This window comes from Genypterus blacodes, unplaced genomic scaffold, assembly GCF_046128005.1.
Source record: "Genypterus blacodes isolate CSIRO-AG114 ecotype Tasmania unplaced genomic scaffold, CSIRO-AGI_Gbla_v1 ptg000033l_1, whole genome shotgun sequence".
Taxonomy (NCBI): Eukaryota; Metazoa; Chordata; class Actinopteri; order Ophidiiformes; family Ophidiidae; genus Genypterus; species Genypterus blacodes.
This window is the reverse complement of record NW_027466846.1, coordinates 421,591-432,923: the sequence shown is the minus strand read 5'-3', so window position 1 is coordinate 432,923 and position 11,333 is coordinate 421,591. Positions and strand designations below refer to the sequence as shown.

The following is an 11,333-nucleotide window of genomic DNA, read 5'->3' as shown; positions in this document are numbered from 1 at the left end:
CCTTTGTGTCATAAATATACAATAAAAACAACAATTGAATTAATACGATCTATAGAAGAAAGTGGTCTAGTACTCAAGTCAATAAAATCATTCGAACAACCTCATGTTTGTGATTGAGGTAGTTTCTTCACCCTGACCACACACTTTACAGCCCAGTAGGTGGCGGTAGTGAGCCATGAAGTTGCCTTACACAACAAACAAAGAAGAACTTGTCCAACAGGAAAAACAAGAAGAAAATCGGTTTTCAGCCTGGAATATTTGCGTCCTCCCGTCTCTGCCAAAATGTCTACAATCCAAATGTTGAGAGCTCTGGTGCACCAGCGCCTCACTGCTGCTGTTGACGAGATTCTCGAGCTGTTTGAAAGAGCGATAACAGACTACGAGGGGGAATTATCTTGTTTACAACACAAGAACGTCGGACTGTGCAGAGGAACGCGCGCTGTTTTAAACCCTGAAGTTCGTTTACACCGAACAGGTTTGTACACTTGTTGTTGTTAAATCGTTGTGGTATTCTTTCTCTTTGTGCATATACAGTATATTACACTGAACCAAAAAGTGACCCAAAATGTGTGTTTGTGTGTGTGTTCTCCCTGCAGATGTTCAGCAGCTGTCGTTGCAGCAAGAGCGGAGCCCCAGTTTGGACCAGGAGGAGCCGCAGCCCCTCCACGTTAAAGAGGAGCAGGGGGGACTGGGTCAGAAGGGCGAGCAGCAGCTTCAGGGTCTGGAGGAGGCTGATGATGATGATGATGCTACCAAGCTCTCATGCTCGCTCGTCCTTGTGAAGATGGAAAATGATGAAGACAAGACACTTTATCAGGGCTGCAGCAGCTCAACTGGCCTGACAAACACAGAAACCAGGAACTTTGATCCAGGTCGTCTTTCACAGCCGGTGAGGGACGACGACGAGGCTTCAGATTGGTCTGAATCTGGCGCTGAAGTCAAAGAGAGTGACTGGAAGGACGCCGCAAAAGCTCAGTCAGAAAATAATGACATTTGTTTAAGTGCTGTAGATATTAAGACTGGTAAGAAATCCTACAGTTGCTCTCAGTGTGGTGCAACATACACATATGAGGGATATTTGAAGAGGCACATGAGGATTCATACAGAGAAGAAAATGTTTAATTGCTCCGTCTGTTTGAAAAGCTTCAATCAAAGTGGAAATCTGAAGAAACACATGAGAATCCATAGAGATGTGAAACCATACGTTTGCTCCTTTTGTGGTAAGAAATGGTATCAAAGTGACGATCTGAAGAAACACACAAGAATCCACACAGGCGAGAAACCATACGTTTGCTCTTTATGTGGCAAAACCTTTACTGTCAGTAGTAATCTGAAGGTACATATGAGACTCCACACCAAACACAACCTCAATCAAATTGTTTAGTTGTTCAACGTGGAAAAATATCCGCACAAAAACAATGAGTAAGAGGAGAAAACACAAGATTCAATCAGCAGTCACACACTTCTGTCAATATTTGTCCTTCCTAATAAAAGTAGATGTTCTGTGTATACATGATGTGTTGTGAAGTCAGAGTATGATGTCTCCCATCTAGGAAATAGGAATAACATCAATTAAACTTTACAATTGCATGATCTTGGTCTGTTATCTGAGTAAGCGTACTTCTATTTATTTGTGTTGATTTCAGGCACATTAAGGTGTATTCATGATGTATGAAAAAATAAGTATTGCACTAAATTGGAGTAAAATCCTAATAATAATGAGTATGTAAATAAAGTGCATGTAAACATACTGACCTGCTGACTGGCAAACATTGGTAATTTCTGATCAAATGTTAAAGCCAACTTGGAAGTCTAAACGCTGAAAAGTATTAAAATCATTCAATCAGTTTTTGTCAATGAAGTGACTTAAACGTAGTCCCGAAAGTCCACATGAATTAAATGTAAAAACATCAGCATATATACGTACAGATTAGGTCACCACTTCATAGTTTACTGTGAGTTTATACAAGATTACAACACAGAGCTGATTCATTTCAATCTTGCCTGGTATAATGCGGGTTTAACATTTCAAAGTCGGGAATGTTGACATTTGTATCACCGGTTCTCTTTCCCGCTCTTAGCTCAGGTCACTTCAGTCACTGCAGCTTGAAAGCAGCCTCAGTCATCATTGTACATATTGACATTTGTTGCACTGCAGATTCTCAGAACCAAACATGTACCAGTTGGTAATCATACACCCATGGATGCTACTGCTTACTGTATTTTCATTTTGATTTACCAGAATATTTAGATAAGAGAGAAACTTCAAAGTCTCTATTAGTCTGAATGTGTTTTTACTTTAAAGTATGGTGTCTACCTTTCTTATCCATTGTAAATGTTCTAAAATTGCCCTAATAAGGCTGTATTAGTCTAGTTACAGCGTGAATTCACAGAGCACAGAAGAACACGAGACCTGGGTATGAAGCTTCCTACAGCCAGTACAAGCTTCATACCCATGTCTCGTGTTCTTCTGTGCTCTGTGAATTCACGCTGTAACTAGACTAATACAGCCTTATTAGGGCAATTTTAGAACATTTACAATTTTAGAATATTAGTTTCTGTGTGAAAAGCGAAAAACACTTATCAAATCACAACTTATACTAGTTTATTTATGTACGTGAGGTGGTTTTTAAACTTTTATATCACGAAGCTGACGCAAATAGTTTTTGACCTGCAGGGTTTTTCCTGCTGTAAATAAGTTGGGCTGCCATCTAGTGGTCAATTCTAAACACTCCACCTGAACGACCAACACTTGAGTCAAACTCAGTCAATAATTCCAAAAAAGCCTTTAACCTTTAATGACAGTGATGATGGTACCATGTAACTATCATTAGTGGGATCTTTATAGCCATTAGGGGAACAACAGTGTGAGCATCCAACATGAATTTTTTTGTCTCTTCTCCAACACTTGAGGTGTGATTACATGAGGCGACAGTGCACGCACAATAACCAAACTACTGATAACATACAGTTAAAACACATCCACAAAACAAAAAAACAAATGAATTAAAAAAAATATACAATGTTAAGTTTTAATACCCAAAGTGAGAGTGGCAGAGAAGACGATTCTGTCCAAAGAACGGGCGTAAAGTGAATTAAAAGCAGCAGTGAATACAGAGCATGGCCGGGCCCCTATGACCTTCAGTTCAGTCGTTTAAGAATAAAAATCGCAGGGAAAAGTCCCTGAACTGACTGAATTGAAAGTGAATTGACCCTATTTGTGACATACAAACACAGAACAACACACACATTCAGCAGTAAACAGGGGTCCAACAGGTTAGATTGATCCCCATGGTTACATACACGTGATAGTCATGATGAAGCCTTTAGTGAGCAGGGAACGATGAAGTCGTCTCTGCATGGAGATCACATTTATACTATTGTAACTTCCCATCTATATTGGTCTCTATTGGATTTAAAAATCATACTTCCCCCACAGGCAAAGGATGGAACACCTGTCTTTGCTAGTCCTCCCCCCAGCTGAAGAGCGCCCCCAGCTGGTCGGAGCAAAACCAATTTTGGCATCAACCTCATAAATAAGAACTTCATACAGGCTGGTATGGATAGTATAGGCCCATGTCTATCACTTCTTTACATAACAGAGCATCACTATCTATTCTGTCACTATTGTTGCTTGGGTAAGAAATTCAGTAGCTTTACTAAACTAACTGTTAGGAACCGGCCCGGAACTTGACGACACATTCGTTCTTTAGAGAGGAAAATTCTAAATCTTGACCGGCCCTTAAAGACGACGCTGAATCAAGAGGAAACACCGGTGTGAGGAGAAATGTGACGGAGGGAAAAAGCAATTTGGACGGAAAGCTCAAATTAAACAAAGGTCGCCTGTTGTGTTTGTGCCTTGAAAGTCCGATGGTCCGGGGGATTTGTGACACAAGGGTGATTCCGTTTAACGACACTGGTTTGTGCAGAAAGTGGTTGTGGAAAAAGGTCAGGAGAGGGGGGGGAAACAAAATGGGGAAAAACTAAGTGAACTGGCTGCAGCTGGGCCTTTCTAGTGTTAAAGGAGCGTGAAGTTTCCATTCACGGGCGTCCATAGAAACATGCAAACGAGAGCTAACCAAAATGAGAACTGTCTCCAAACATGGGCTCAAAAACTCGTGACCTAAGCAACAAATATGTCGTCAAACGCTGTGCTACAAATAATGCCGGATTTAACACGCCGATTAAACCGGTAAGACCTTTAAGACACCGCCATGAGGGGGGGGGTGAGAGTAGCAGGTCAGCGAGGAGAGAAGAGGTCAGTGTACATTTGTGTAGGAGAAGCGGAGGAAAAGATGAGGAGGTCCTTTAAAGTTCAGATTGTGTCTGCGGGGATGGGAGGGGGGGGAGAGACGGCGGGATAGAGAGAGAGAGAGAGCGTCAGGCAGGGACACATCCGGTCAGATGATGGATGTCTTGTCAGGATTAATGGATTAACATCTGTCTTTTTTGCATCCTTTAGTGTTTTTCGTCCCGAGGAAAAAAAAACCCAATACTGGGACGTGTTACTCGCCTCTCAAAATGAGGTTCAAAGTTATCTACCAAAGTTAGAGAGCAAAATTCATCTTTAGTATGAAAAAAAAGCAGCAAACCACCTGACAAAGTCGTCCGTTTGCTCTCCACTGGCGCCCGTTTCTTGTTTACTTCAAAGTCTGGTTTTAGTTTTTTCTTTTAGTTCGCGTTCTGTTCTGAGAGCCTGGACGTTTCGATCGCAGGCTGCTGTCAGTCTGATTGTTGGCCTCAGCTGCCGTCTTCACTTCCTCAAAATCGTCCTCCCCAACCCCAAAACACAGCGCGGTGCACAGCTGCAGACCCGGACCCAGAGGTACTGAAGAACATCTTCCAACGTTTGCCCTCCCTTAGGTGCCAGATGGGTGGGGGTGTAACATGCAGACAGCGTGCCAGAAGATGAAGAAAATCAGAGTTTCACTACAGAATATAAAGTCAATTTAGGATCTGAAATGACTGTGTGCAGTTAAGCCCCACCCGTCTGGTGCATCCAGCACTTTAAAACAAATGCTAGGGAAACCTCACTCCGGGTTCCTACACAACTCCATACTTTTTTTTTTTTCGTGCTATAAGCTATTCAAGTCACCTTTAAGGCCCTTAAGATGCCATGAACCAACATCTGAATTTTCTCTTTTCTGTGTGGGAACCCTGATTGTTGCAGCTACTTCCCTGCCCAGGTCTGCATGTTATCTTTCTTCCACCGTGCTGGATGTTAAAATTTGGGCTGGTAGAGGGCTACACGGCCGCTGAGGCAGCCCGAGGCCAGCTGGCAGTGTGTCGGGGAGAACTTGGTGGTGAGCACCACGTCGCTGTGCGAGTAGATGGAGCGGACCTCCCTGAGGCAGCTGGTCTGGACAGGCAGGCAGTCGGCCAGCTCCCCGCAGTGCTCGTCGAAGGCCAGCAGCCGCACGCCGTAGCCGTACGGGGAGCAGATGAGCCGCCCGTCCGGGCTGAAGCACAGCTCCTTGATGTAGCCCCTCCCGACGTTAGCCTCCTCGATGTAGTGGGTGAGGCGGAGGGAGCAGCGAGGGGAGACCAGCGGGCGGGTTGGTGCCCCCTCCTGGAACTCGTACACACACGTCCACTGGAGAGGCAAAGACAGAAGTTGAGGGCGGAGATGTTTGATGTCTCTACGGCTGACTGAAGCTTTGATACAATTGTTTATATGGTGATAGAAATTGCTAATGTCAGAGGTTGTGGATTATATAAATGAATGCTTTTACATATTTCCTTAGTTTTCACATCTTTAAGAAATGGCGAAAGGAGTCTGCAGGGGGCGACCTAATTACAATCCACACTTCAGTTACAGGCCCTGAATATAATCTGTGTGTAGCTAAAGGTTACCCACCTCCTGGTCATCCATGTTGCTGGAGCAGCGGATGAGCGTGGCCCATCCTTTAGGGTGCAGCTGCAGCGAGGTGATACAATTCCCTCGGTCTCTCTCTCCGGGAATCTCTGGGGTCAGCACCTCTAGGCTGTTCCTGGGAGAAAGGCCTGGAAAAAGGAGGGATAGGATTCATTTATAGAGGACCGCGACTGAGATCACTTACTCACTTGCTCTGTAGACGATCAGCTTTGACTGACCTTCTCTATGAGGGTGGATCTTGCTGGAGTCGTTTCCCTGTCGAGGAGTTCCGGCTGATCTGGATGCCGACGTGCCTCCATCTACAAAAACACAAACAACATTAAAAGCCTTTTTTTGTTGTAACTCCAGACTTCTTCGGTGCAAACAGATTACTCTAGAATCCAAAAGTAACAAGTGGGACTATTTATAACTCGGAACTCTCAAAAAATCATTTCTCAGAAAAGACAAAACCAAAAGTTTTCGGAGTATTTCACACTGAAAATATCAAAGCTGAAAACAGGAAAAGAGCGGCTGCATCACAACTTCCAGTTCGTACGCGGTCCCAGATTTACCAAGCCCACTGCAAAGCACTGCCAGGCACGTTCCCTTTTCCATTGCCACACTCTATATTTGCAGGGTGTTCACTCACACTGATGACGTCAATGAGCACAGCGACAGTTAGGTGATTTGAGAGTGTCACTCAAACGTACCGGCTGTTGCGTGCTTTAAAAACACCACTACACAAATGTAGACGGCAACACCAGTGTCTACTCAGGAACTCCATCTGGACAGGTCAACAAAATGTTCAGTGACTTAATACTTCCTGGGAGGATGAAATATCAATCTCTAAATTCAGACCTCACATTTTCTAGAAAACATAGTGGACCAACTTGTCATAATAGCCTAGAAACACCGACTTATTTCCACACTTTCTTTCCTTTTTCAACACTTATAGAGACCTGGAAATGACTAAATCAAATGTCGTACTTTTCTCTGTAACCCTGCAAACGACTGAGTTAATGGAAGATCATAAGTAATCACCGTTAAAGGTTGTTGACCCATGAAAATAAGTGACTGAAACAACCGGAAGAATTTGATTTGTGTTGACTACGCAGTCAAATAAATCCACATAGGTGTGATAGTCAACAAAAACAGAAAATAAAACTGAAAAGGCACAAGAACTTGTTTATCGCGAGGCAATAAGTGGGAAAATATTGACAGGAGAAGTTCAGGATTGATGTAATGGCGCACAGCAGATGCAATTGGAAGTCCCAAACACAGGTAGCAGCTAGAACAGCTCTTCTGCCTCACTCTTGCGTAATAGAGAAGTGATGTCTGTGACATCTGGCCCTCACCTGAGCTGAGGGGGGTCCGTCGCGCTCGCAGCATGCGGTAGCTTCCCACCTCCAGGGACTGGGTGAGGTCCAGGTCGTGCAGGATGAGCAGATACCCCGATGAGGTGGAGATGAGCATTTTGGAGCAATCGGGCGTCAGACGCATCCTCATAAGGTAGCGGGTGTGGAAGAACTTTTTGTGTGGGCAGCCTTCCTCTGTATACCTGCACGATGGTTGAAGAGTGTTAAAGGGCAATTAAAACTGCAGACTGGTAGCATCTAGGGTTTCCTCTGTGTAACACCATTCTGGAGCAAGATAGCGGATAATCTGAGATAGATGGTTCAAAAATAGGCAGTTTGGACCAGAATAAACATTAAATGGGAAAGGTAGTACATCCATTGGTTAAGCATTGAGCTGTTAAATACATTGTGTGTGTCAGAATCGTCAACATCTTTGGAGCAACGAGATCAAACTGATTTTGTGGGTGAATCACATTTTCACAACACCTACATTTCAAAACTCACCTGTTTGTGTCCCATGTTATGACGTTGCCATCGAAGCCGGACGTGACGAGGAGACGGGTGTTGGTGTCGTACTCGATGTTCTTCACCCAGCTGGCGTGGCCGTGCAACGAGCAAACCTTTGAATTCAGCTTACGGAGATCCCATAATGCAATTGTGGTGTCGTCAGAACAGGTGGCAAACAAGCGATTGTCCAAAAACCTGCAGATATTCAGGGGGAAAAACTTCATTTCACATTCTCAGTGGACACAAAGCCGGACTGCAGCTTGATTACTTTACTTTAAAGGTTCAACCTGCCATCTGCTAACATTTGAGGCACTCATATTCTCTCTTGTGGTACATGTGAAGGAACATACTTGTGAATACGGATATAGCCATAAACCATGTAACCTCTTTCTGCAAGGCCTGTCTGAATGAACAAAAGTTAGAGAAATGCACCTTATGTTGTTGACACAGTCCTCGTGGGCCTCGGTCAAGGTTTTGATGTGCCTGGATGAGACGGGATCAAACAGCAGCACCTCGGTTTGCTCACAGGCCACAGTCAGCACCGACCTGAGAAATCAATAACAGAAAGCCATTACTTACTTGTGAATATAGAGGGAGATATTGATTTTTGATCCGTTTATAGAACATGGCGTGTTTGCACTGGTGGACAGCGGCCCTGCACTGTATCTATGTCCGTGTTACAAGCAGAAACATGGATGCAAATACATGACAAATACTCAAGCATAACCAGAGAGGAGAATTGCTTGGTTGCTGAGGCAGAGCGGGCTCAGGATGAAGGGAACACAGTCTGATGTGAAATGTGCCCAGAGATTTTGAACCTTTCTGGACTCAGCTGAGCCTCACAATTAATTTCATTCATTTGTTGTCTTGCTGTCTGGTCACAAAGGCTGGTTTGTGTGTTGATTTTAGTGGTAATCCTAGAGGAATGTTTAGACTCCTCGGTATAAGCTTACATCTTGCATAGCAAAGATAAGTTCATATTGAGACTGCTCCTAATTTACAATAAGAATCCAAACTTAAGCCTAACCTGGATTTTCCAAAATGAGTCTTAAGTAGAGAACTAAAGCATAATCAATAACACATTTGGGAACTACACTTTACATATTAAACAATGCATATCTTTGCACTGCAAGGTGTAAGGTCATTGTTTGCAATTTCATTAAAATTCCCAATTGAAATACATTTGGACACTTTTTATTTACTTGTTATGTTCAAGAGTCATTTATATTTCGTTATTATTATCTTTGAGTGCTAAAAGGTTTGATGCACGAACCCAATTTTCACGAATAGTCTAGATATGGCTACACAGTACAAAATGAATGAAGACCATAACAAAGGTCATAAGTCTGACCTTATGGTATGCTTTTCAACTTATTTCTACATGTTGCGTTAGGTGACGATCATAAATATGCAGAGATAAAGTTTAAATGAACACCAGAGAGCTCACAGGGCCTCGGTGTGCCCGTGGAGGTGCCTTACCCGTCCGGGGAGTACTCCAGGTTGAACACAGCTCCGTGGGTCTGAGTGCTCAGGTTCACCGAGTCCACAGCCGGATTCATTGACGAGTACAAGCTGGTCATTGTCTTGAAGTTATCCCTAGCTGGGTCCACAAACACCCCTCTCCTGATAGCTCTCCTTTGTAGCCAGGAAAACAGGCTGTTCCTCCTGCCGCTGTCGGTGCCGGAGCCCCCGGCGCTCCCCGCAGGCGGCGCGGCGGTGGTGGCTGTGGTGGCGGCGGCGGCGGCGGCGGCGGCTGGCTGGCAGGGGGGCTTTCGCTCCTCCACTTGTGGGTCCTCGGTGCTCTCCGGTGGCGGAGTGCAAACCTCCCGGGGGATGTCATCTTCGTCCTCTGACCCGGCGATGCCCGGGTCTTCCTCTTTGTCGGACACGGCGCCGCTGTCGGGCCTGTCCTGCTGCGACTCGTCGGCGTCCTCGCTGTCGCTTTGGTGCTCGGAGCTCATTGTAGCTTCTCCAGTGTCCACACCGCCGTTTGCTGGTCGGGTTGCAGCCTCAATGTTCAGCGGCAAAAGCTAGCCTGACTTTAGTCACCTAGCGGGCATGGAAGCGAGTTTTTCCTTTGTCTTTCACGAAGCCATTTGCAGTAAATTTTCAGCTGTATGCGTTACGTTTGCCAAATTATATTTTGTTGTCAGACTTGGCAGCGCCTATCCGCCGCGCTTCAAGGTAACAAAGCAAAGCAAGTACTACAGCGGATGTTTACATTTTTAACCTTCAAAATAAAAAGCAAGTTAGCCTATAAAATAAGTATACACCCGTGTTCAGTATATCTACTGTACAGCAGAATGATTTGTTTTAGTAATAAATGCTCACATACATTCTTTACTTACATGTTGTCGCATTATTTGACAAATACACACGTTTTTTTGATAATTATGTGACTCTGAAAAGACAAAGCGGAAATTGTAGTCTACTTCTAGTATTTAACTTGATATGCTATCGTCATAAACAAACGTGAGACACAATCAAATGAAGTATTTCCGTTTCCTTGTCTTCTTTGAGGTGTATGTTTATTGGCTGCTACCACCTACTGGACAAATTAGGCAAGTTTATGTTCAAAAATTCACGTTATACTGGTACTATTACTACAACTACTACTACTAATAACAACAATAACAATACATTTAATTCCTTTAACAACATTAATTGACAAAGACAAATATATGTTGTGTGATGTTGTGATGTCATGGTGTCATATGAAATGTCATGATGTCATGTGGGATGTCGTGATGTCATGTGATGTCATATGTGATGTCATATGTGATGTCATGTGATATCATATGATGTCATGATGTCATGTGGTGATGTGGAGACATGTCATATGAGACATCTTGAGCTATTGGGACCACTTATGTTTTAATGTATGAATGGAACTGTGTGTTGTTTATTTATTGTTATTTATTATTTATTTATAGTTGTTTATTTAGAGTTTATTGCTGTTCATTTATCACTGTTCAAAGATTCAGGCACAGCACAAATGCATTTCGTTGTATTATCATGTACAATGACAATAAATTCTATTCTATTCTATTCTTCTATTCTATATGAATATCAATTAATTTACGGTGACAATGCAAACCCATAATTGTATATGACATAGCAAAGTAGTGTTTTGCAAGTAGTTAATTATCTGTTTCAGTTGAGAATATTGTACAAATGACAGTGACACTAAAAATGATTATTAATATGAATAGAGACATTATACTTGCGCTTTACCTTACCATACATTTGTCCTTGCTGCTATTTTTGAGGAACGCAATTAAGAAGACTTTATTGATTTTTTTTGGCACTGATGCAAAATGATGACGTTTACCCTCAGCTGTGCATGCAAATAAGAAGCAGACATGCCGAGACAGCAGAGCTTTAGGATGAATCAGAACCGCAGCCAACACATTGCACAAACAGACGCTGCCTGAAGGCATGAGAGACAAAATTACAGTTTGTGTTGCGGTAAACCTATTAATGTTTGCATGCCTCAACACTGGACCCTCATGAATGTGTGTGTGTCCTATGTGTGTGTGTACAGTATGTGTGTGAGCTCTTTGTAAATACCCCCTGCCAACTTCTTTGTGGTCCAAAAAAACTTCGAGGCCCTGTAA

The 11,333-nt window shown here is 43.3% G+C and overlaps 3 protein-coding genes across 3 annotated transcripts in view; 2 read left to right on the top strand and 1 right to left on the bottom strand.

Annotated features, from left to right (window-relative positions):
- pacc1 (proton activated chloride channel 1) overlaps nucleotides 1–11,333 on the top strand; it is a 183,485-nt gene that overhangs the window by 135,727 nt on the left and 36,425 nt on the right. The window lies entirely within an intron of this gene.
- On the top strand, nucleotides 208–1,426 carry LOC142995614 (uncharacterized). The gene is made up of 2 exons (XM_076146742.1): nucleotides 208–475; nucleotides 597–1,426. The coding sequence occupies exons 1-2, from the start codon at nucleotides 283–285 to the stop codon at nucleotides 1,382–1,384; spliced, it is 981 nt and encodes a 326-aa protein (XP_076002857.1). The 5' UTR covers nucleotides 208–282; the 3' UTR covers nucleotides 1,385–1,426.
- On the bottom strand, nucleotides 2,783–9,895 carry wdr32 (WD repeat domain 32). The gene is made up of 7 exons (XM_076146738.1): nucleotides 9,196–9,895; nucleotides 8,149–8,262; nucleotides 7,714–7,911; nucleotides 7,210–7,412; nucleotides 6,094–6,174; nucleotides 5,858–6,003; nucleotides 2,783–5,593 (listed from the first exon to the last, which is right to left on the bottom strand). Exons 1-7 carry the CDS (start codon nucleotides 9,675–9,677, stop codon nucleotides 5,222–5,224), a joined length of 1,596 nt encoding a protein of 531 aa, XP_076002853.1. The 5' UTR covers nucleotides 9,678–9,895; the 3' UTR covers nucleotides 2,783–5,221.

Excerpts from the sequence above, each read along its gene's own strand:
- LOC142995614 (XM_076146742.1), top strand. The coding sequence starts at position 283 with ATGTCTACAATCCAAATGTTGAGAGCTCTGGTGCACCAGCGCCTCACT. Across the intron at positions 476-596 it reads AGTTCGTTTACACCGAACAG|ATGTTCAGCAGCTGTCGTTG; the intron begins GTTTGTACACTT and ends TTCTCCCTGCAG.
- wdr32 (XM_076146738.1), bottom strand. The coding sequence starts at position 9,677 with ATGAGCTCCGAGCACCAAAGCGACAGCGAGGACGCCGACGAGTCGCAG. Across the intron at positions 6,175-7,209 it reads ACGGACCCCCCTCAGCTCAG|ATGGAGGCACGTCGGCATCC; the intron begins GTGAGGGCCAGA and ends GTGTTTTTGTAG. Across the intron at positions 6,004-6,093 it reads GATCCACCCTCATAGAGAAG|GCCTTTCTCCCAGGAACAGC; the intron begins GTCAGTCAAAGC and ends TCCTTTTTCCAG.